This window comes from Sturnira hondurensis, unplaced genomic scaffold (assembly GCF_014824575.4).
Source record: "Sturnira hondurensis isolate 20B ecotype Veracruz unplaced genomic scaffold, ASM1482457v3 Scaffold0001221, whole genome shotgun sequence".
NCBI classification, from domain to species: domain Eukaryota; kingdom Metazoa; phylum Chordata; class Mammalia; order Chiroptera; family Phyllostomidae; genus Sturnira; species Sturnira hondurensis.
This window is the reverse complement of record NW_028073852.1, coordinates 3,585,859-3,610,279: the sequence shown is the minus strand read 5'-3', so window position 1 is coordinate 3,610,279 and position 24,421 is coordinate 3,585,859. Positions and strand designations below refer to the sequence as shown.

The window sequence follows — 24,421 nt, the reverse complement described above, 5'->3', positions numbered from 1 at the left end:
AGACCAGGGATCAGACAGGAAGCAGCTGGTCCTTTCTCCTCCAGTATGAAGGACCCTCTAGGGCCCCTTGCTGGTGGCAGGGGAGAAACACGGCTGTGGAGTCCCAGCAGCACTGCGTCGCTGGTGGCGGGAAGTTCCTGAGTCCAGACACGGCCTCCCCACCACCTCCTGACAGTGGACTGGAGTGCAGGGAGGGATGGGGCGTGCAGGGCCAGAGGTTTAGAGACAACCCACAGGAGGGAGAAGACAGGGCAGGCTGGCACAGTGGGCCTCAGCATTCAGAAGTGGCATGGGGTCCAGCTGGGGCCATGAGTGTGGGGGCCGAGGTCACACCAGGGCGCAGATCGAAGAGAGGTCGTGGCAGGGGTGCAACTCCCAAATCCCCGGGTTCTGCATGTTCTCAGAAGGCTTAGAGCTGAGAAGATTCTGAGCAGGACAAGAGATGCCCCAGGGGAGGAGTGGACAAAGCCTGGGAGGGTTGAGGGTAGCCAGCCCGGGAGCAGAGGGCCAGAGTGGGCCTGGCTGTGCAGGAGGAAGAGGGGCGGTTTGGGGGCCTCGTGGGGAGCCGGCGGGACTACACCGGTGGGGGCAGGAGGCAGGGCTCCTTGGCTCAGGAGGGGCCAGCTCTGGGGTGGGACACACCTGGACATAGCCCTAGTTCTATGGGTCACCTGGGGCGGTCCCTCAACCTGCACCTGGGTCTCTGCCATCATCCGTCATGAGACGGCGACCACAATAATCTGTGCCTCGGGGTTGTGAGAGCCAAATATGTCCCTGTGTTTACGGTGGAGGGAGGTGCCTGTGGGGTCTGACCCGTTTGTCAGGAATCACCAGAGGCGGTCTGTAACCCTCTGGCTGGCACACCCGCCCTCCTCCTCCTCCAGTGCCCTGTCAGGAGGCCATGTCTGGAGTCGGGACCGTACCCTGCTCAGCGATAGCCGAGTCCCGGCACTCAGCTGCCGCATTTCTCCCCGGCCGCTGCTTCCTTCCAAGAATAAAACGCACCCCACATTCTGCTAGTTAGGGGGCTGCCTGGGAGATGCCACTCAGCACTGACTGTAGACACCCTGGCGTGGTCCAGAACAGCCTGGCCTCGGGCCCTGGGAGGCCGTCTCGACACCCTTGGAGCTTCCTGAGAGGACTGGTTGTTGTCCGTGGCGGCCCCTCGAACCCCACCACATGGCTCATGGCAAAGCACGGGCTGCGTGACATCGGCTCAGCCTCTGGCGGAGGGGCAGGCTGCGTCCAATCAGCGGCTGATGATTTGAATCGGTCACGTCCACGCGAGGAACAGAAAGTCTACACAGAAAGCTGCCCTCGTTGGCAATGCTCTGCACACTGTCACACGCGGATGTGCCAAGAGGGCAGTGCGTCCCTGGGGACACCAGAAACTTTGCCTTTGGGGCCCTCCTGGCCCTGCTGCCTCTCCCCGTGGCCAGGGCAGGTTCAAACACTCTCCTGAGTTCTGGGGGGCATCCTGGTGAATTGTTGCACCTCGGGGTGCTGGGAACCCCCGAATTTGTAGCCAGCTGGTCAAAAGTGAGGGTGACCTGGGGACCCCCAAACTTGCCACTGACGTCTGCGTGAGGACAGTTTTGCAGGGGACACTGCCCGTGACCTGAGAGGCTTGGTCTAATTTTGGGAAGTTGGTGTCATTACATCCTGCCCCCAAAGCACAGGGAGAAGGGGGAGACCACTCTTGGGGGAGAGTGGCTGTCATGCAGAGAGACCACTTCTGCACGAGGCCCTGCCTGGCTTCTGTTGAAACCAGGTGAGGGTGGGGGAGACTGGGGCACAGTGGAGCCATATAAAGTGTGTGGGGCAGTGGAAAGGGGCCCCTCGTCTCCCACGTGGCTGCCCACTCAGTTGTGGGCTGGTGGGTCCCCCCTGAGCCTCCTGAAGGTTGGACAGAGCCCAGAGGAGCTGAGGGGGCAGTCAGCCAGGAGGCAAAGGCCTGGACCATGCCCCCGCCCCCCAGAGCATGGGCGCCATCCCCACAGGCCCGGTGCTGCATGCACAGCGCGGGTGGACTTAGAGTCTAGGGTTTGGGACTGGGGCACCTCCTCAGACAAACATGGCCGGAAGCCACCTCTGGGCATCAGTGAGCATGAGTGACCCAGGAGACGCCCGGGAGAGTGTCAGCATCTGGCCGGGGAGCCCCGCCTGCGCCCTCGCAAAGCCTCTAAGTAGCGGTTTTCCACCTTTTTCATCTCCCGGAACACACAACCCGCTCACTGAGCTTCCGCGGCACACCAAAAAACAGTTTTCGCCAATGTGACCAAAAATAGGTATAATTTTAGGTCATTCACACCAGACAGCTACTGCTGGGCTGGCTGTTGTCGTTTTTCAATTCGACCACCTGAGGGAAGAGAGGTCGGCGCCCCCGACCAAATCGCCGGGCACCGCTTTACAGGGCTCGTGTGCCGCCCGCCCTAGTGGGAAATCGCTGCTCAGGGCGCCCTCGACACTGGCACTGTCCCCATTTTGGGGTTGCACAATTAGCCCCGGGGGGTGGGGGTGCTGCTACTGGCGAAGGCCGGGGATATTGGTGAACAGTGTGCAGCCCACTTATGCCACCTGCTCCAGAGAACAAGCGGGCTCAGCAGCAAAGAGTTAGACAGGTCACCGCCACGTGGATGTGGGACAGGTGTCCTGGCCTGTGAGGGGCGGGTGGGGGTAATTCCAGACAGGTCTGAACTTGTAAACAAACGAGTCCCAGAGGCCGACGCGAAGCTGTACCAACCACCCAAAGGGACTGGCACAGTGGAATCTGACGGAGGCGCCTTCGTGGGCAGCCGGGTGCCCAGTGGGAAAGCAGGTTTCCATCGGGCACAGCTGCTGGTCGTTACGGGGAAGGCGCACTTCATCAAGGCGAGTCTCCTCCGTGCAAACCACCCGGCAGCCTTCATGGGAGGGGAAGGGGCCCCAGGACAAACGTCACAAAGCGTAGCTGGTGTCCCTCAAAGTGCCCAAGGAAGCCAGGGTGTTGATCAGCAAGGCACTGGGGTCCTGAAAACCTTTTAAGTTTCAGAGCAGTTGCCTTAAGGGTGGAGCGGTTCCCTAAAATTGTCCCAGTTCCTACTGTCTGAGGCAAGTAACGAAGTCTCTAAAGAGAGCTCTCTTAGCCCTGGCTGGTGTAGCTCAGTGGATTGAGCTCGGGCCTGCGAACCACACGATTGTGGTTTGATTCCCAGTCAGGGCACATGCCTGGGTTGCAGGCCAGTTCCCAGCAGGGGACGCACGAAAGGCAGCCATACATTGATATTTCTCTCCTTCTCTCCTTCCCTTCCCCTCTAAAGATAAATAAATCTTAAAAAAAAAAAAAAAGAAGAGAGCTCTCTTCAGGTCCTTCTCCGTGTCCTCATGTGGCTCCCTCCCAGAACCCATGCCACCGTGTCACATGGAGAGGCCACATGTAGGTGACAGCCTGCCTCAGCTGCCGCCCTGTGAGGGACCCAGCCCAGGTGTTGGGCCCAAGACACTGTGACCACATGTGAGAACCGCCTGGCCAAGTCCAGTCAACCCACAACGGACGGAATAGATTGTTGCGTCGAGGCCCCCTCGGAGCTCCAGGGTGACTTACGCCTCGGGAACAGACAACTGGAGCCCCGCCTCCCCGGAGCCGAGCACTTTCAGCACCACGTGCCCCTTCCTTGGATGCCAAGTTGTGTCTTTCTAGTGACGGACTGTTGGGAGGCTTTGCACACGCGGGCTGCCAGGCTGGGGCAGGATCCAAAGCAAACAGCTCTGCGGGCCCAAGGTCCAGCTCACACACCGGCCGAGCCGCCAGCGCTGGCCAGGGCCAGGGGTGTCCCGGCAGGGCGCCCTCCCCCACCCCTTTCCACTCTCCTCTGCCTGTTGCCCTCTCCCACCCCTCCCAGTAGGTGTCACACCGCTGTTTTGAAACGACCACTGCAGAAACACAGTCAGGCTAAAACCCTCAGAGGTGAGCCTCGAGGGGGAGGGCGGGGGGAGGGGGGTCGTAAGTCCTCTTCATAAGACGCCTTTCTCTTCCTTTTATATGCAAGGGAAAAATAGAACTTCCTGTTAATTAACCCCAATTTGATATGAAGAAAAAGCCACAACTGGAAGTCAAAATTGCATCACAGCTCAAGAGGGAAGTGGGAGTTCATTGAGCTTCGAGGTCCCCAGGGCGCTTGCCTGAAACCCCCAGTGGGGGCAGGGGGGCTGTGGGAGCTGGAGAGACGCCCCCTTTTCTGGGACGTGGGTGGCAGCCGACTTTTGCAGGCTGGCGTGGGGGAGGGTGTGGTGGAGCCCGGACTGGCCTCTGTCACTCATGTCCAAGTGGTTGTTGGGACCATGACAATTCATAACGTCCTTCAGGAAGGGGTTTTCTTTGGCATTTCCAGAAACCTCTGTGCGTCCTTTCGGGTTGCTTAGCCGCCTGGGAAACAGGCTTCAGGTCCTCCTTCTAGGCTAAGTCAGGGGGTCCCCGCTTTGTCTCCACATTGGAATCACGAAGGATAGGTGAGAAGTTGTGAAGCCCAGGCTGCACTCCAGACAGGCTCAATCTGGAGCTCTGTGGGTGGGACCCAGGCATCCGCAGGGTGAGGCCTCCAGAGGGCTACCGTGGGCTTCCTGGTGTGGGAGCCGCAGTGCCAAACGACCGTGGCTGTGGCCTGCCGCCCCGACAGAGCTGATCTCCTCCAGGGACACCCCAGGGCCAAACCCGCCAAGCACTTTCTACGACTGCACCGTTGGGTAGAACTTTCACAAAGAAAACAGGGTGGATTTCTTAAAATTTTCCATCTCCAGTCCTGGCTGGTGTGGCTCAGTGGATTGAATGCCAGCCTGTGAACTGAAGGGTCACCAGTTCAATTCCCAGTCAGGGCACATACCTGGGTTGCAGGCCAGGTCCCCAGTAGGGGGCGCATGAGAGGCAACCGTACATTGACGTTTCTCTCCTCTTTCTCCCTCCCTTCCCCTCTCTCTAAAAATAAATAAAATCTTTAAAAGTTTTTCCATCTCTAATGTATTTTCACTTTGATTAAATGTTAAGTATTTTTTCCAATTATAAAATTACACTACATGTGTGGGGATATTCCTGGGTGGGGTGTGGGGGGCATTGGCTAAGAGGGAGCACAAAGGATTTCTAGGATGTCATTATTATTTTTTAATACAGGTGCGTTGGACCCTTAATTCATAGTTTATGATCTATATGCTTTTCTATAGGTATGTATACTTCAATTAAAAACCCATAGTGCATCCTGGCCAAGTAGCTCAGGTGGTTAGAGCACTGTCCCAATACACCAAGGCTGTGGGTTTGATTCCCGATCAGGGCACAGACAAGAAGCTGTGAATGAATGCATAAAGAAGTGAAACATCAAATTGATGTCACTCTCTCTCTCAAATCAGTTTTTTTAAAAACTCCTATTGTATAACTACAGAGGAAAGATCCAGAGAAATAGAAAGAAAACAGTGACAACCAAGAATTGGCACCGAGGGCCTTCGCAAGTGACACTACTTTTTACATAAGTGCAGTTCCTCCAAATAATGCCACCAAAGTGCCGACGGCACTCCTCAGCCCTGTAGGGCTGCAAAGTCACCTGAGCCCTAAACAGGGGACTCCAAACAAGTCAGAGCCACGGGGAAGCTGCTCGGAGAACCCGGTGGGACCGCCACCCTTTCCCAGGCACAAGCTCCTTGATCCGATCAGGCTCGTCAGAGCGCTCTTGTCCACTACACCCCCAACCCTGGGCTGCTGTGTCCTTGCGTGTAGGGTCCAGTTCTAGCAAGAATCCGAAGCCAGCTTAGCAAGAAGCCCCCACCCTCCATGTCTGATGCGCTCAGGTCCCTCATCCTCCACCTCCCCCCACACCCCCACTGTGTTGTCCAGTCACCCTGGCCAGCCTTCAGCAAGGTCTAGGCCAGTGCAGCCGGAGCCCCCACTGACTCCTGATGTTCCTTAGTGATTTTCCACCCACTGACTCCCACCCTGCACCTGGGCTATAAATTCCCTCCCCCCCCCCGCCCCCGCCCCCATGNTTAGCAAGAAGCCCCCACCCTCCATGTCTGATGCGCTCAGGTCCCTCATCCTCCACCTCCCCCCACACCCCCACTGTGTTGTCCAGTCACCCTGGCCAGCCTTCAGCAAGGTCTAGGCCAGTGCAGCCGGAGCCCCCACTGACTCCTGATGTTCCTTAGTGATTTTCCACCCACTGACCCCCACCCTGCACCTGGGCTATAAATTCCCTTTTTCCCCCCCGTGTGTGGAGTTGAGACCAACCTCTACCCTGTCCGCTGCTCTGGTCCCTGCAGTTATCCAAATGGTCCTGAATAAAATCTGCCACCGTCAACAAGCGCCTTGGATAATTTTTTCTTTAGCATGGCCCAGATCAGAATTCCAGCTGCAGCCTAGAAATGGACAGGTCGTGAATCACGAAGTGATGATCCTGAAAGGGACGCCACCAGTTCCTTCCAGCCCTTGTTTAAAAATAAGTGAGGTGCCATGCACCCAACTTGGAAGGGACGATTCGGCAGCAGGTAGCACACCATGACGCTGCACAGCCGCCCCTCCATCTAGTTCCAAACCACCGCCTCCCCAAAGTAAAACCATCTCCAGTACGCAGTCACGACTCACGGCCCTCTGCTGGGTCCCCGGCAAACACCACTCAGCTTTCTGTCCCTGTGATTTAGACACTTCGTATGAGCACTAATATACAGTATGTGGTCTTTTGCATCTGGCTTCTTTCACATAATATTCTTTTCTTAAAATAAAGATTTTATTTATTCTTAGAGAGAGGGGAAGGGGAAGTGAGAAGAGAAACATCAATGTGAGAAACATTGATCTGCTGCCTCTCGTACGCACTCTGTTCGGGGGGCCGAACCTGCAACCCAGGCCTGGGCCCTGACCAGGAATCAAACCGGTGACCTCTCACTCTGCGGATGACACCCAACCCACTGAGCCCCACCGTTCAGGGCTTCCACGTAAGATTCTTGAGGTTCATCCGCAAGGTAGCNTTCTGTCCCTGTGATTTAGACACTTCGTATGAGCACTAATATACAGTATGTGGTCTTTTGCATCTGGCTTCTTTCACATAATATTCTTTTCTTAAAATAAAGATTTTATTTATTCTTAGAGAGAGGGGAAGGGGAAGTGAGAAGAGAAACATCAATGTGAGAAACATTGATCTGCTGCCTCTCGTACGCACTCTGTTCGGGGACCGAACCTGCAACCCAGGCCTGGGCCCTGACCGGGAATCAAACCGGTGACCTTTCACTCTGTGGATGACACCCCACCCACTGAGCCCCACCGTTCAGGGCTTCCACGTAAGATTCTTGAGGTTCATCTGCAAGGTAGCATTTCATTTTTGGTTTTGCCTCCACAGGACCCCATGATCCGAACTTGTCACAATGCCTTCATACAGTCGTCTGGTCGCCTACTGACGGAGGTCGCCTTTTGGTTATTGTGAATAGACCTATGAATACGTGAGTTTTTTGTCTTCTAATTGATTTTGAGAGAGAGAGAGAGACATCAATTTTTTGGATCCACTTATTCAGACATTCATTGCTGGATTTTATGTGCCCTGACCGGGGATCGAACCTGTAACCTTTTGGTACACAGGATGACAACCAAACTTATTCAGACATTCATTGCTGGATTTTATGTGCCCTGACCGGGGATCGAACCTGTAACCTTTTGGTACACAGGATGACAACCAAACAAGAGAGTCACGGGACCAAGGTGAGTCTCTGGGTTTTTAAAAGACGTTTTTCTTAAGAGCCAGTGGGTAACCCCAGCTCTGCTTTCCACACGTATTAGGACCAGTTTTTCATGGTTGACCAGCTAGTCTCTGCTGAGAACTCACAACAGGCAAGTCTTGGTTTGAAATTAGAATTAGGCTCCCACTGTTCCCCCAGCATCTCAGCAATGCCTGGGAGCTCACGTGGCCCTGGGTGTCACAGGGATGTGCCATGGTCCCAGCTGCCTCTTCCCAGCCAGCATGGCTCTTGGCTCTGTTGCTGCTAAAGGCTGCAAACCTGGGTGACAGACCCACCCCTGTGAACCCAACATGCCTCCCTGGCCCCAGAACCATGACGCAAGAGACGGGGCGGCAGGTCCAACCCCACCCTGATCTGATTTTGCAGCTACCGAACGTCTTCCTCCTCGGTGCACCAAGGTCCCAGTCTGAGAACCGAGTGGTCACAGAAACCTGTCTCAGCCCAAAGTGGAAGTGACGGGGGAACTCAACAGTTTTAGAAACCATGCAGCTCTAGTTACAGTTCTTCGTTTCAGTGGTTAGTGCAGGTAGAAAGCTGTTGTTCCGGGACCTGGAATGCACGACCAACCCACCCTGACTCCAGGGGGCCTGCGAGCAATTCAAGCTTCTTGTCCCAGGAGAACTGCCAGCCTTCAGGGCGGTATCTGAGCCACAGAGCTCCAGGGAGGGACCGTCCACAGACCAGAATGCCGATGAAGAATCCCTGGTCAGTAGGAAAATCTCTGGACTGCAGCTTTTATCTGACTACTCTTCCCTCCTGGACTCCAAACCCCTTACCTACCTTTTTCCTCTCCTTATTGTAAGGTTCACTTGAGATGAGAGTTTTTAGGGTACAAACCCACCATCTTCTCAGATCCCCGGCATCTGAATAACGCGCCCACAAAGATTCAGCCCTTGTCTCTGCCTGTCAGTTCTGGTAGTGACAGGCAGCAGGAACATCGATCGACTGTCGTGGTTTCAGGAGGACCTTTGTGCTTGTTTGTGAATGCCAAGTTCTGATGCTGTGGATTCTTCCAGGCCATGCAGTCAGGAAGCCATCTGTCCCTCCCTCTGGGGACCCATCAGCCTGCTATCTGGAGCCAGGAGGTAGGTTGTGGGACCATGCCCTTCCTGGGCTCTCTGCATTGCTGCAATCTCAGCGGCCACCTGCCGCCAAGGTGCCGCTCCCTCCCCGGGCGCTCCACTTGGCTGCATCTGCGAGAGGGAGGTGGCAGGGAGACTTCAGCCCACAACATTTCTCGAGGACCTCGGTGCGCAGGAGCGTGCTGACTGCGGACCGGGGAGAGAGACAAGAGAAATGCTCTCCTGCCCACACCGGCTCCTCACTGCATAGGCGCATTCCCCAGGCCCGGTCCACATTTTGTGGGTTGTTGTTTATTCTTTTTTAAAAAAATTTTAAATATTTTATTTATTTATCTTTAGAGGGGAAGGGAAGGAGAGAGGAATGAAACATCAATGTATGGTTGCTTCTCGTGCATCCCCTGCAGGGAACTGGCCTGCAACCCAGGCATGTGCCCTGACTGGGAATCGAACAGCGATCGTGTGGTTTGCAGGCCCGCGCTCAATCCACTGAGCTACACCAGCCAGGTTGTATGTTGTTTTTTAAAAAAAAATATTTTATTTATTTTTAGAGAGAGGGGATGGGCAGGAGAAAGAGTGGGAGAGAAACATCAGTATGTGGTTGCCTCTCATGTGTCCCCCACTGGGGGACCCAGCCCACAACCCAGGCATGTGCCCTGACTGGGAACCGAACTGGTGACCCCCTGCTTCACAGGCCCATGCTCAATCCACTGAGCCACAGCAGTCAGGGCGTTTTGTGTGTTTTTTAAAAAAATAATTGCACTAGCAAATTAGTCTGTAAGCTTTGACAGGTAACACTTGGTTCCCCGTTCACGTTGGAAACAGTGAGTTTCAGAGAAAGCTTCTGGGTCATCCGAGAGTGACTTGGAAGAGAGAGGACATCTCATCTCAGTCTCAGAAGCCATGTCGCCTTGGCCAGGGCAGCGAGCCAGGAGGACAAGGGACTCTGCTTTGGGAAACGGCCCTCCTGTCAGACCGACACAGCATCACTCCTTCGCTCCACACAGGCTTAAGGGCCCACGTGTGGCATTCAAGGGCGAAGTGTCCCCAGCCCCTCTCCTAGGCCCTCCTGTGTAATTATTACGTGAACGACCAGGGCTGTGTCTGGAACAGGACAGAAGGGTTTGACGTTCAGCAGACGAGCCCCAAGAGAAGGCGATTTCTATTCCCGGGATGAGGGAGGGAGCGGCAGGGGCAGGCAAACCCCACTCTAGGCTCTGCGGCTTTTTCCTGCTCGGAAAAAGCAGGGCACCATGCCCCTCTCTGGCACCCCAAAACCCCAAATTGACTTCTACCTTGGAAGCCAGAGTAATGGCACTTCTTGGGTGAAAAATGAGAGGGATGCATTCCCGGGCGGCCTCCAGGGGCCAGCAGGGCACCTGGGGCAGTGTCCCAAGGCTGTGTGCGTGTGCGTGTGCTTCCCTGGGTCGGGGCGGGGGTGGGGGGAGGACTTCACCTCCCCTGGGCACAGAGGGGCGTCCACCCTGGTGGAGCACACAGCTCCAGAGCACTAGCGAGGAGGCACAGCCCAGCCGGCGGCTGCGTCCAGCCCACTGTCTGTTTGTTTTGGGAGCAGCCCAAGGACACAGCTCTAGCGAGATGCGAAAGTGAAAAACATTGTGTGACAAAAGCCCCTGGAAAACTGCGCACACGCCTGCTCCCCAGCGGGCTGCGGGCTGCGGGGAGACAAAGGCAGGCAGCGGGGCCTTCCTGCTCCCGGACCGCAGACCGCCAACCTGCCATGTCGCTTTCTGATCCCCAGTTGTCCTTCTGGGACTTGTCCAAGGAGGTCAGACAAACGGCTGGGGCCTCTCTTTCCCTGAATGAGGACGTGCACCAGTTGTCCAGCTCAGAACCAGCGTAAGCGGGCAGGTGAGCGCAAAGCACAGTTGCGTGGGGTAGGGGCTGGCTCACCATTGTCTAGGATGTGGGGCTGGCTTTGGAGACCAGGCTGGAGCCTGTGGAATGTCCCTTCCCAGCCGCGGGGCTCCGTGTGGCAGGCCGGGCCCAGCCCCACCACAGGGAAGTAGGAGCAGCTGGACTGTGAGGTCACATGACAGGATCTGAAAGGGCCACACACTTCAGTCTGGTCCCCAGGGAAGCCGAGCCTATGGCAAGCCCTTCCTGCAAAGCCAGGTGGGAAATTCTGCCAGGCTAAAAATGGACGGGCTGGCTGGCTCCCCACCCCTTCCTCAGGTGAAAAGTCAATACGCTGTAACCCTACAACGACTGCAGTGAGCACGTCAGCCTCTCTCTCTTGGGTACTTTTTGAAAGTGGAGACCAGTTTGCTTTGCAGGACAGGAACCTCTGCCAGTGGAGCCGGAGACCACGGCGTCCAGAGACTCACATGCCGGTTGCAGCAAGAGGGTTATTTCCAGCCCCGCAAGACAGACGCTCATTTGGGGGACGGTGAGTTCCTGGTCGGGCTCAGTTGGCCGTGCCGGGGAGCTGCTGAACGTGACAAAAAGGTTCCCAGACTCTGTCCCTCCCGTCCGTGGCTGGCAGCACGACGGTCCCCAAGATGCCCACGTCATAATCCCCGAACAGAAGGTGACTGTTACCTTACACAGCAAACAGAGCTTCCCAGCTGCGATTAGGCTCTTTTTAAAAAAAAAATGAATCTATTGGGGTGACGTTTGTTAATAAAATTACATAACTAAATCGGTGTGGGGTTCTATTTTAACAGATCATCTACAAGTTTCCTTCCATCACCGTTTATCCCCCCTTCACCCTCTTCCATGTGCCCCCAAGGTTAAAGCTCTCGAGATGGGGAGGTTATCCTGGGTTATTGGGGTGGGCCCCGTGTCATCACAGTGGTGGGCGAGGTGGCGGGGCTACAGGAGGGAGGCAGGGAGGTCAGAGTCAGAGAAGACATGAGAACAGAAGCAAAAGTCACTCAGAGATTTGAAGACACTTTGCTGCCGGCTCTGGAGGTGAAGGGACGGGTCCCGAACCCGGGAACGCAGGTGGCCTCCAGAATCTGGGTTAGGTGAGGCAACACGGCCCTGCCGATCCAGTTCAAACTTGACCTTCAGTACGGCAAGACAATAAATTTCTGCAACAAGCACCTAACATACCAACGCAACACTCCGATCTGTTCTTCCGAGGACTGGGGGACAAATCTATGAGCTCAGAAGCTAAGTGCGCCCTAAGCAGCCACCATATGAGCTAAGATCTGAAAGTGGAGGACGCGGAGCGCTGGGTGAGGAGAGGCCAGGGCCGATGTCCACCCACAGCTCCTGCCAACAGACACGACCGCCAGTATGGGGAGCTGGTCTGGCTCCGGACCAGAGTCCCCTTTCCTCTGACACCCACGGGAGCGTTCTCTGCTTCCCTTCCTCCAGACACCTGTATTGTTATACTTTTTTGCTTAAAATGCGACACATTAATTTACACTAGCGTCCCTCCCAGAGGACTTTGATTGAAAAAGAATGAGCCCACAGAAGACAATGTGGACCCTAGAAGAACAGATCTCAGCCAGGTCTTCAGAGGAGAAGGCCACGTGAAGGTGAAGGCGGAGACGGGGAGATGCATCAACAAGGCAGGGAACCCGGAGCCTGCTGGCAACCACCAGAAGCTGGGGGAGATGCCTGGGAGGGGACAGATGGTTCCCAGCCTCAGAAGGAACCTACCCTGGGGCAGACACCTTGACCTCGAACTTGTGGTCTCCAGACCGGGACACAGTAAGTATCTGTTAAGGCACCTTTGTTACCAGCCAACCCTGGGAGACAAGCACCCTTGCTTTCACACAGGTGCTGGGCGGGCACCCGCGGTGCACAGTGGAGTGGGGTGGCCCTCAGAGCTTTCGTGCTAAGAGGGCTCTGGAAGCGAATCACCCCGCAGGGCGGCCAGGGCCAGACCTTGGGGAGCTGCGGCAGAAGGCCTGTGTGAAAGGCAGAGCCCACGGGCAGATGGGACCCAGGTTCCCAGCCTCAGCACGGACATGCACTTTAATGAAGAGGACACCCGAAGAGCAGACCTAAACTTACCCACCACGCAGGTGAGGAGCTGCCTGTTCTCCCGGACCCCCACGCATGGCACACCCCACCGCCCCAGGCCTAGGACAGCCACCGGCATGCAGGAAACTCTCAGAGCAGCCCGCCACACCTGGGGCTGTCCTAGAAGAGTCTCGAAGGGTTTTCGGAGCTGGACTCCTCCCTTCCCTTGCAGTCACCCAGGCAGAAGAGACTTGAGATCCAGGAAGGCCCTGAGGCCCTGCAGGCCAGCTCAGAAGCTGCAACCTCCCCCGGAAGGTAGCTTCAGGGAAGGGAGAGGGGGCAGGAATCCTTTCCTAATAAAATCAAGTCATTTGCCATCTGGCCGCCTTGGCTCCAAGTTTCCAGAGAGCTGGGGCGGCTGCCCACAGCAGGAATTGGGATGGGGGGCACTGGGGGGGATGGAAAGGCAGTTTCTTTCACCGTCAGACCGGTATGACCTGAGAGCCAAGCTCTGAGTTGGCGATCAGGTCAGATCAAACCTAATGCCAGGCCCATGGTGAGCCTGGCGCAGCAGCTGGCTGCTTCCTCGGGAGCCCGGGGACGGGGCGAAGCCTGGAAGATCTTTGAAGACACTTCCTCTTTCTCGGGAAGACTGAGCAGCCGGGTCACCGGGGCAGCTCTGCGGAATCCCCCGCCAGGCCATCGGATACTCCAACACCAGTGAGAATCCTGGGGAGGCTCAGCCTCGGAGGCTGGGGGTCAGGCCTCCCGGGTTTGCCTCTCAGCTCTGCTGGCAACTGGCACAGCAGTTGGCACCAGACCCTCCACCTCTCAGGGTTTCGGTTCCCCCAGCTGTCACAGGCAAAGGCTTCTCGCCCTGGCCCAGTCCTGTCTGGGGTCAGGGATGCTGATGGGTGAGTTTCCGGAGTTGTGACAGAGTTCTTTACAGAGGGGCTGGGGCAGCCAGGGAGGGGGAAGGTGAATGACAACAACCAGGGGGCAGAGCAAAGACCAGAGGTGAGGGGGGCAGGGGAGAGGCGGCAGGGAGGACAGACAGGCCATTGTGTGGGTTAGAACCGGGGCCAGAGAGCTTCATCTCCCTCCCACTGGGCCCCCGGGTCGGGATGAAGAACCCAGCAGGCGGCCCCGCCTCCCCTTCCCTGCTGGGTTTCCAGTCAACCCCACCCCAACCGGCCCGAGACTCCAGGGGCCCTGGCAGGAAGCGAGGGGCCCCCGAAGCCGAGGACGTTCTCACCGCGGACTCGGGCACAGCCATGTCTTCCCTTCCCAGTGCCTCAGTTTCTTACCAGACCCCAAGGTTTAAGGCGGCAGCTTTTCGGGCCTGATAGCGAGTGCCCTCTCGAGCAAGGGAGAATAAAGGGGAGGACGCCCCGGCGGTGTCCGCAGCCACTCCCCTCCAGGGTTGCGGTCTCAGGGAGCACCACCCCGCACCCCGCGCCCCCTGGGCACGGAAGCCTGGACTCTGGACCCCTTCTGAAGGGGAGGGGGGGAGAGAGGTAGGAAGGGGACAGGAGGGCGGGGCCTAGCTCCCGCCGCCCGCGCAGAGCCACCGCCTTGCGGGGCGCAGCACCGCTGCCGCAGCGCGCCCCTCCCCCCCTCCGATCCCGGGGGTGGGGTGGGGGGCCGAGAGCGTCCAGAGCGGACCTTGCAGAAGCGCGCTGCGGCGCTGCTGGAGCATGACGACGCCCAGATCCTTCCCCTCGTCCCTAGTTTCGGGGTTTCTCTGTCGGTGAGCACGTCGCTGAGTCACCTTCCCGGAATGCGCTCGAGATGCTCAGGACTCACCCAGGAATGCCCGGGGGCGGCAAGGGGCGGCGACGCGCACCCGGGCGAAGCGCGGGGCCCCTGGACCGAGCAGCCCGCAGAGCTCCCGCCTCCCGGGAACCCTCGGGCCCCGCCCCTCAGGTGTGGGGAGCCATGGCCGCGGAGGCGTGCCCGAGTTACCGACCCCACCAGACCTGGTGGGGAGAGGTGTTGGGGGGCCGAGGGGGGGCGGGTGTGGGCGCGTGAGCCACCTCAGCCCCTTAAGGGGTTTGCTTTTTTCTAACTTCGGCCCCACCTGGCGGGGTTTGGGAAACTTTTTGGGGTCTCTGCAAACAACCGCCCCCCCCCCGGGGGATTTAACTCGTGTTGGTCGTGGACCCAGGCGTCTATTGCTGTATGTATATATCCCACTCACTAGCACGGACGCGTCCCCGTGTGGCTCCGTTGAAGTGAGAACTCCCAGGCACGTTTGCATCTTACGGCTGAGCTCGTTGGGGGCGGGGAGCGGTGGTCACGCCCCCGATGCTGGGCTCTCCGACGGCCTAGGCCTGTTCACACTGCCAGGCTCCCCTCGGGGTGGTGAGGGGCCCCGGGGGCCTGATCGCCAGTGGTACGGGAAGCTTCTGTGGCCCTGGTGAGCCGAGCCTTGATGGTGTCCCCTGGGAGAAAAGGTCCAACTTTTGAGGTTCTTGAGAAGGGCTCCTCCCCCGGACAGCAGCCCCTAGCGGGTCCCCGGCTCTACTCAGGAGGAAGCTCTCAGCCGCGTCGGGCGGGGTGGTTGCTGCAGCGTCCAGGAGCTAAAAATAACCGCTTGGGGGAGAACGGGGCGGTAGGTGAGACGCCCCCGTACGGGCGGGGGTCTAGGCCTCGCATTCTGGGGGCGGGCTGGAGCTACGTTCGTAAAGGGAGAAGCCCCCGGGGAGCGAGGGCTCAGCCTCCAGGGGCAGCCGAGGGTCTGCCCGGAGCAATGAGACTAGGGCACGCGGCACCCTGTCGCGTGCGGCTGTGGCTTTGGGCGCGGCCGCGAGTTCGCACCGGGCCTGCGCTGCGCGCTCACCTTCACGCGACCGGAACGCTGCGCTTGCGGCGCGCCGCTCGTGACCCGACCCCGGGCTCCACGCCTCGCCGACTGCCTTCGCCTCTCCCCGGGCCAGGCTGCCGCTCCACTTTTTTGCGGGGCGGCGGGGGCACGTAGTCACGTCCCGGGCCCCAGCCGAGGGCTTGCTAGCTGCCGAGCCGCAGGCCGGACAGCGCGGGAGGCGACGCGGTGAGGCCGAGGACTGGCGAGCCCCAGCCGCGCTGGGTGCGGGTTCCACCCCCTCCCGCGTGCGGAGCCCGGGGCGTGGCCAGGACGGGCGCAGAGCCTGCGCCTCCTCGCACCGCGGCGGGGGGCGGCCAAGTTTACAAAAAGTTTGCGGCCGGAGGCCTCGAAGCCGGGGAGTCGGCCTGTGTGGCTCAGGCGCGGGGCCGAGCCCGGGACGAGCTGCGTCCCGCCCTAAGCCGCTGCAGGGAACGGAGGTGGCGCCTCCCCAGCAAACCGGCCAGACTGGGTAGGGCCGGCCGGCCGCCTTGCCCTTTCTCGTCTCGTGGCTCCTGAGCCGCCCAGAGAACTGGGCCACGCACCGCGAGGCCTCCGCGCCCACTCGGCACTCGGCTAAGGGGGGCGGCCACTGGCGGCCGGTCCTGGGCTCAGTCATCGCGCGATCCCGGCTACCGGATGGCTTGGGGCTCGGATCTCTCGCCCCAAACTTCGTGCCCGGCGGTGTCCGCTCAAGTTCTGGGATTTTTACGCAACTGGACTCCCCCTGACAGCCCCTGGGAGGGGTTGAGGGGCTGGTCGGACGGAGAGAGTGCCACGGGGCTGTGACTCATCCGTCGGGCCGGAACCCAGGCCCCAGGCAGAGACCCTTCGCCGCCCCAGCTCAGCTCCAGGACCCGGGCGCCCTTTGGGTCGTCACCCGGCCTTGGCTTCCTGGACCTCGCCGAAAGCTGAGTCCGGCGATGTCGGAGCGCGCTGCCACCCGTGCGCGCGCGTGGTCCGAGTTTCTGGCTGGGCGCACCTCACCTCGGAGAGCCGCTCCGGCCCCCGCCAGCGTTGTCTCCTCTCCCTCAGATTCGGCAGTCGGAGGGAATGATGCGTGTGCCCCCGCGGCCTGCGTTCCGGGCGGGGAAGGCGAGCCCCACAGCCCACACCGCGACGCCCGCCTGGGCAGCACCGATAAGAAGCTGAAGGCAGGAGCCACCGCCGAGGGCAGCGCCCCCGGAGCACTGGGGAGCCCTAAGCAGCGGCCGCCACGGGTCGAGGTTATGGATCCAGGTTTGTGGGGGCTGGCCTGGAAGGACAGTTGGGGGGTTCCTTTCTCTCCTTGGCCAGGGTCAGCGGGACGGAAGAGAGGAGCTGGGAACGCTGAAGAGACACGCTGTCCCCGACGAGTCCAGAAACGGGCTGGGCCCGAACCAAGGATGGGGGCGTCAAGGGTGCCCGCTCCCCGCTGGAGGTCCCTGCTGAGGGGTGCTGCCTCCGGCCAGGCTCTCCTGCTTCAGTTACCGCGGCATTCTGGGCCCGGTTTCCACCCCAGTTGTGGCCCTGCGCCCCCTAGCGGGCGACTGGTGACGCGGCCTTTTCGGGTTTGGGTTTTGCAGCCGGGGGCCCCCAGAACCAGCTCCCACGGCCCTGCCTCGTACTGGTGCTGCTCAACCCACGCGGCGGCAAAGGCAAGGCCCTGCAGCTCTTCCGGAGCCACGTGCAGCCCTTGCTGGCCCAGGCCGATGTCTCTTTCAGGCTTATGCTCACTGGTGAGGGCCTTCTGGGGGCTGGTGGGGGAGGAAGGTGGTGCAGGGGAGCACCCACTGCCAGGGACACCCTCCTTCAAACCCACCCTGTCTCCCGGATACCAACCCCCCCCCCCCGCCCCTGCCGTCGCAGAAAGGCGGAACCACGCCCGGGAACTAGTGCGGGCCGAGGAGCTGGAACGCTGGGACGCGCTGGTGGTTATGTCTGGAGACGGGGTGATGCACGAGGTGAGGCCTGCGTGGGAGCCTGGGCGCCGGCGGTGGGCTGGGGTCTGCGCATTCCAGGCTGAGGCCACCCGTGCTCCAACAGGTGGTGAACGGGCTCATGGAGCGGCCTGACTGGGAGACCGCCATCCGGAAGCCTCTGTGTAGCCTCCCGGCTGGTTCTGGCAACGCCTTGGCAGCTTCGCTGAACCATTACGCAGGGTGAGAACCCAGGGCTGCAGGCGGTGGGCCCTCAGTTTCCTCTCAGTGCCGCCTCACTGCCTGGTTTTTATTTTTTACTTTTAAATATAGACAGAGGGGGAGGGAGGAGGAGAGGAACATCAATGTGTGGCTGCTCCTTGCATACCCCCTACTGGGGGACCTGGCCCGCAACCCAGGCACGGGCCCCGACTGGGAATTGAAACCAGCGACCCTTCAGTTTGCAGCCCGGGACTCAATCCACTGAGCCACACCAGCCAGGGCTCATTGCCTGGTTTTTAGAAATTCCCATTTGCTGGGGTAACTCCCATTCCCTCTTTCCTGGAGCTTCGACCCTCAGTTCTGGCTCATTTCCTCGGTGATGCCAGCTGGCTGCCTAGCTGCTCCATGTCCCCAGGGACCCAGTGTGGCTTGTGGGGCCACACTCCCCAGGAGGAGGAAGGGGAGGGCACATGAGGACCTTTTCCCTGCAGCTATGAGCAGGTGACGGACGAAGACCTCCTGAACAACTGCACGCTGCTGCTGTGCCGAAGGCAGCTGGCCCCCATGAACCTGCTGTCCCTGCAGCTGTTCTCGGGACTGCGCGTCTTCTCCGTGCTCAGCCTGGCCTGGGGCTTTATCGCCGACGTGGACATAGAGAGCGAGAAGTTCCGGCGCCTAGGGGAGATGCGCTTCACGCTGGGCACCCTCCTGCGCCTGGCGGCCCTGCGCATCTACCGGGGCAGGCTGGCCTACCTCCCTGTAGAGCAGGTGGTCTCCAAGGCGCCCACCTGCCCTCCTCTGGACCGGCAGGACCCACAGGGCCCTGTGGACGCCCACCTCGTGCCCCTGGAGGAGCCGGTGCCTGCTCACTGGACGGTGGTGCCAGAGCAGGACTTCGTGCTGGTTCTGGTGCAGCTGCATTCACACCTGGGCAGCGAGATGTTTGTTGCACCCATGGGCCACCGTGTGGCCGGTGCTATGCACTTGTTCTACGTGCGGGCAGGTGTGTCTCGGGCCTCGCTGCTGCGCCTCTTCCTGGCCATGGAGAAGGGCAGGCACATGGAGTGCAACTGTCCCTATTTGGTGTACGTGCCTGTGGTGGCCTTCCGCCTGGAGCCCAAGGATGGGAAGGGGGTGTTTGCTGTGGACGGGGAAATGATGGTCAGCGAGGCTGTGCAGGGCCAGGTGCACCCCGACTACTTCTGGATGGTCAGTGGCCGTGGGGACCCCTCACCTCTAGAGCCACAGTGGCCGCCGCCCAGCCGGAAGCCTCAGCGGACGCCGCCTCCAGAGGTCTCCTTATGACTCCTTGGGCCTTGCTGTGCCTTAGCCTGTCTGCCTAGTGCAGTCTGAGCTCGGGGCCCTCCCCCCTCCCCCCAGGACTGGAGGGCTGTCCCAGCTCCCTTGGGAAGAGGAAGCGCAGGAAGAGGAAGACGCCCGTGGAAGGCTGGGCCAGGGCTTGGCCTCAGAAGCAGCAGCCGAATGGGCCCCACTGTGACGAATGGGCCCCACTGTGACGTGGGAGCCACCCTGCGGTTCTGGTCCCCCGCCCCCATGGATCAAATCCGAATAAAGTCACATTCCTGGCCTACTTGTCTTATCCTAGGGGGTGGGGTGGGGGCAGTGGCGCCTTGCTCCTGCCAGGCTCTACTATTCAGCATTGATGCCCAGTGGTGCCTCCTGGCTTGCCCAGTCATTTTGGTGATGGGCGCAGGACCACAGCTTCTTTTGTAGAGGGTAGAGCCCTGTCCTGAAATTACACACCCTTCAACCTAGAAGCCAAGGAGCCAGGCCACCTGCCTCACCTCAGACATGGGAGGCAGGCTTACAGCCAGCATGGCTTTCTTACGGAGGGCTACGCAGCCTGCCAACCACCTCGATGAGGGAAAAGGCCTCAGGAAAATGCAAGGAGCAGCAGAACCCAAAGTGGTGGGCCCAGGCCCCTCCTAGGAGCAGTCTGGCACCCCCCACACTGAGGGCTCCAGCCCCGGTGGGTGGCTGTTGAGCCCCAGTTAAAACGCAGCAGCAGGGAAGGGCGGATGCCAGGCTCCCACACCCGGCAAACATTCTGGCTTGCAGCCCAGGCCAGGTGCTTTGGGTCATCTCCCCCACATCGGGCACATGGCCCACACGGCTAAAAATGGGCTCTTGAAGAACAAACAGCCCTGCCCAGAGACAAGGACACTAAACTTCTGGCCCCTGTGAACCCCAGGATGGGAAAGGCAGGTGGCAGGAAGCGCAGTGGGCACTACCTTGGGCCTTCCTGGCAAGAGTGGGCTTCCCCCCCCCCCGCCCCGGGAGGGTGTGTGAGGTGCCCGGAGAAGAAAGGCCACGGAGCCCGGATGAATGGCAGAGGCAGGTTTAATGGTGCCACCTTGTCTGTTTTGTACACTGTAATGAGCCAAACAAAAAAAATGCAAGTAAAAAAACGGTTCCATCACACAGCACTTTGTACAGATTTCTTAAGCAGTAGGCATTCACATCTCCACGGGAGCAAGGCCCTGGGAAGCACGGCCCCCCGGCCACTTCGGGTGTTTCTCACACAAGACCCCGACTCGACCCCAGGTACGTGGCCTGGGCCTGGCTTGTCCTCCCCGAGGCCGCTGCCCGCTGCCCGCTGGGTGGAAATGACGCCGCTCGGGTGAGGAGCCAGCTTAAGGCGGACAAGACGCATCATGCTTTGGCTTTTTTTGTTTTTTCTAGTAGGAGTTAATATCTTTGCTTTTGAAATTTATTTTCTTTCAACCTTAAATATTACATACGTACACCAAAAATTACATACCTGCAATGTGCTCACGGCATCCTCTTTACCTGGAGCTTCACATTATCAAAAGCTTAGAAAACCTGTAAACCTCAGGGCCTGTCTCTGCAAGGGCGGGCCCCACCCCCAGCCACCTTGAGCCCCTCAGACGGAGCCTGCAGAGATGGTAAGCAAAAGGCTGACAGGCGACCTTGATCTCGTGGTGGAGAGGCCTGGCTGTGCCTGAGCTACAGGCCACCTCCCAGCACGAGTATTTGAAAGTGGGAGGGGTGGAGAACACAGGAGAGGCCCCCACATGTGCCAAGGCCCCGGATGTGCCGACGCTCCTGCCCCCGGGGTCCTGGGATGGGACCAGGCAGGGAGGAGACACTCTAGGCCTTGGGGCCAGGACTGCCCACCCGGCCACATGGGACAGAAGAGCAAGGCACCTACAGTTGTCTCTCTCCCAGCAGCTCCTGGGTCCTCGCTCCGCATCGGGGTGCGAGAGCCACCACCTCTTTTGGGTGTCAACCTGAACCCAGCCTGGTCTCTGAGAGAGCAAGTTCAACAGGCCTGGCCTGAGGGCAGCCTGAGGGCAGGCCTGAGGGCAGCCCCCTGGTAACCAAGCCAGAACAGAGCCAGGAGTCGTGGACTGTGGCTACAGTGCCCAGGAGAATATGTTGATGCTAGGGAACAAGGGAGGGCCTGGGACACAGGGAAGCTACCATGGCACCGGAGAGGATGAAAGGGACGAGGGAAGTCGCCGAGGCAACCCGTACGCCATGCACCGCAAGGCCACCGGTCCCACCGCTGCTCTGCACAGCTCTGGGGCGCTGGGCTGGGTCATTTCGCCTCGGGTGACAAGTGGAACACTGGCCACAGGGTTCAGACTGGCTTTGCACAGGGGGCTCGCCTGCAGAAAGACTACTTCGGAATAGAGGTGGCAGCATCTCAGGAAACTTCCTGCACGTCAGCATCAAGCTCTCCTTGGGAAGAGGGGGCTGCAGGGGGGGGGGGCTTGTGTCAGGGACAGAGGAGAGAGCGGGAAGAGGGGTGGGCCCAGGGGAGGGAAGGCGCAGGCAGCAGCTGGCCTCTCCCACCACGACACTCCGTGCCACGGGGCGGCTGCTACTTGCCGTCTGCGCACTCGGGCATGCCCGCCTCCGCCAGAGCGGCCCGGAACTGCGCCAGAACACCCCGCACACTCTTGATGAAACCCTTGGAGAGCGGGAAGAGCGGGAAGCCGATGTCAGGGTAGCCGCTCTTCTCAGGCAAGAAGCTCCGGTAGCTCTTTCTTCGCTTCTTTGGTTTGACACTGGGTGGCACCGAGGCATCCGGCGCCGACTCCGAGGTCTGGTCTGTGTGGTCCCTGCTGGCTGTGGCCGGGCCCTGACTGCCGCCCTCTGAGTCTGAGCCCTGGGAGGCCTCGCTGGGGGCCAGCCTGCCATCCTCAGGTTCTGCCTGGCCGCCGTCCGGGAGCTCGGCCACTGCAGAGCTGCTGTCCGTGGAGGCCCCGCTGGGCAGCGCCTGGGCCCTCTCCAGCAGGGCGTGGGTTTCCAGCCAAGACTCGATGCGCCTCACCAGCCGCCAGCCGCCAGTGCTGAAGTGCTGCCGGATCTCCTGCTGGAAGACCTCGGGCGGCCGCCGCACCAGCTGGGTCATGGACTGCACCACGCGGATCAGCGCCATCTCGTTGTAGCAGCGACTGTTCTCGTAGCCCTCCTGCAGGCCCCGGTCGCTGTCGAAGCCAGCCTCGTTGTAGTAGGGCTCGTTCACCAGGATCAGGCCTGCGGGCAGGAGCCGCCAGGGGTCAGGGCCCTGGACCTCCACCCCTAAGGCAGGGCCAGACTTGCAGGCAGGGGCAGGGACACCAGATTCTGCCCCGAGCCCCACCCACAGTACCTTGAATGGAGATGAGCACCTGGAGAAGGCTGGACTTGCTCGTCCACCTCTCTGTCCCCTGAAACACAGATGGCACGGCACGGTCAGCTCCGTCCCCAACACCGCCCCAGGGGAGGGCCACCCCCACCCGGGTGGCAGCATGATGCTCACCTTTCCGATCCAGGTGCCCAGGAGGCTGACGCACACCTTCCCATTGTCATAGAGGTTGGGGTTCAGACGGCCACTGCACTGGGAGAGGTAGCAAAAGTGGGGGGGCACAGCTGGGTAGATGTTGGGGAGCTGGATGTCAAACAGGTAGAGGCCGTCCTCGTAGGGGGTGCGCGTGGGGCCCTTGATCAGGGCTGAGAAGAGGTCCTGTTGGGGGAGGCTGTGGTTGGCAGGCGCTTCCACGCAGGGTCTGGTTTGTGATTTTCCAGGGCACCACGGGCACAGGAGCGGCACCCGGAGGCCACACGCACCAGCGGCTGAGGGGAGCGTGACCCTCCCTCACCTTTTAACTCCCAGCATTCAAGGGGTTTTTCTAAACGGGTTTTTATCCTACCAGGTCTTATCCCTCAAAAATCACCACTTTACAGTTGTATTCCTCCAAACAGCTGCTCTGAATCCAAAGAGGCAAGCGACAAACAGCGGGTCAGGACGGAGGGAAGAGCGTTCTGCAGGGCCAGGCTGCCCACGCTTTCGGGGACCGGAGCAGCAAGAGGGCCTGAGCCCCAGAAGGAGGTGTGGAGAGGCTGCCGAAGGGCCTGGGGCCGCTGAGCCCTCGGGGTGGCGCCCACAGTGAGCCACTGCCACCAGTGTGTGCCCGGGCCCCAAGGGGTCTGGAGGGGCCCCAAGGGGTCTGTTAAATAAATAAGGCGAAGGCCCTGGCCAGTGTGGCAGGCAGTTGGTCAGAGCGTTATCCCGTAAACTGAAAAGGGTGTGGGCGTGATTTCTAATCAGGACATGTGCCCAGGCTGGGGTCAGTCCCCCACTTGGCACGCACGCAGGCCACCAGTCGGGGTTTCACTCTGTCTCCCTCTTCCTCTGCGAGGACTTAAAAAATGAAGGGAAACAACGTGGAAGGGATCTGCCCATTCCTGGAATGGGGCACAAGGACACAGTGACACTGACTGGGGCTGGACGACTTGGACCCTGGGCCCGGCCACCGAGACGGAGAGGAGGTGGGGTGACACTGTCGCAGGAGGACGGCTGTCTGGGAGCTAAAGGGGGCCAGCCCAGTGTGAGCCAACGAGGGGCTCTCAGAGGAACGCTGCAGAGTGCGAGAGCGAACTACAGGCGCCGTATAAAGTGCCGTTCGAGTTACGTAAATCCCACCAAACAGCCCGCATTTACGAGGAAGCACGAGATCGTCAAAAAGTAAGAGGTATCCAAGAGAAGACGCACCCAACTTCCCGGGTCACGACCCCTGGGGGGGCGGGGGCAAAGACAACTTCAGGTTTTTCTGTCACGTTCTAATTTTTCAAAAAGAAGGCCTGACTTGGGTAACAACTACGTGATTTAAACATAACTCTAGAACAGAAAGAACGAGCCACCTGGTGTAGACAGGAGCACCAGGCTCAGGCCCTCACCTGCCCCAGTCCCTTTCCCACCCAATCAGCGGTGTGGGCGGCCTCCCAGGTGCCACATCACACCTGCCCACGCCAGCCCATGACGAGCTACTTGCCATTCTGTCCTCAAAGGTCTTGACCATGATGCCGTCAGGCAGCGAGGTGGCCAGCAGCGCCATCTCCTTCCGCACGGTGCTGAAGAACTTCTTGGCTTCCGGAGGCTGGAATTCGATTTTCTTAAAAGAGTGATTTGCTAGAGGGGGAGAGAGAATGTTCCATCCCTGCTGGTGAGGCTCTGAGCACTCCATTCAGAAGCCAGGTGCACTCCCCAGATGGGTTGAGCACACCCACACCTGTCCCACCCACCTCCCCCAGCATCAGGACCTGGGGCCCCACCAGGGCAATGTCCTGTCCCCGCCCCAGGCCCGGAGCAGCAGTGGCGCTACATGGGGGTGCCCCTCACCCCCTGGTCTGCACACACAGAAGGG

The 24,421-nt window shown here is 59.7% G+C and overlaps 2 protein-coding genes and 1 long non-coding RNA gene across 7 annotated transcripts in view; 2 read left to right on the top strand and 1 right to left on the bottom strand.

Annotated features, from left to right (window-relative positions):
* The first annotated feature begins 9,973 nt into the window (after window positions 1-9,973).
* LOC119000157 (uncharacterized) lies at window positions 9,974-11,427 on the top strand. The gene is made up of 2 exons (XR_005069256.1): window positions 9,974-10,694; window positions 11,120-11,427. It is a non-coding gene; the product is annotated as an uncharacterized LOC119000157 (long non-coding RNA).
* A 1,851-nt stretch (window positions 11,428-13,278) lies between these two features.
* Window positions 13,279-19,332, top strand: SPHK1 (sphingosine kinase 1). 5 transcript variants are annotated; one of them, XM_037064987.1, is made up of 6 exons: window positions 13,279-13,675; window positions 16,660-16,863; window positions 17,190-17,342; window positions 17,473-17,567; window positions 17,650-17,765; window positions 18,236-19,332. In XM_037064987.1, the coding sequence occupies exons 1-6, from the start codon at window positions 13,666-13,668 to the stop codon at window positions 19,047-19,049; spliced, it is 1,392 nt and encodes a 463-aa protein (XP_036920882.1). In that variant the 5' UTR covers window positions 13,279-13,665; the 3' UTR covers window positions 19,050-19,332. The 5 variants fall into 5 exon arrangements, with proteins under 5 accessions (XP_036920882.1, XP_036920873.1, XP_036920898.1 ...); XM_037064978.1 differs by lacking the exon at window positions 13,279-13,675 and adding an exon at window positions 14,335-14,507; XM_037065003.1 differs by lacking the exon at window positions 13,279-13,675 and adding an exon at window positions 15,741-15,813.
* A 2,052-nt stretch (window positions 19,333-21,384) lies between these two features.
* The window catches only part of UBE2O (ubiquitin conjugating enzyme E2 O), a 41,417-nt gene continuing 38,380 nt past the window's right edge, over window positions 21,385-24,421 (bottom strand). Inside the window, exons 15-18 of the mRNA XM_037064959.1 lie at window positions 24,050-24,186; window positions 22,537-22,740; window positions 22,387-22,444; window positions 21,385-22,271 (exon numbers count right to left, since the gene is read on the bottom strand). Of these exons, the coding sequence (XP_036920854.1) occupies window positions 21,613-22,271; window positions 22,387-22,444; window positions 22,537-22,740; window positions 24,050-24,186 (1,058 nt within the window). The 3' untranslated portion in view covers window positions 21,385-21,612. The remainder of the gene's footprint in view (window positions 22,272-22,386; window positions 22,445-22,536; window positions 22,741-24,049; window positions 24,187-24,421) is intronic.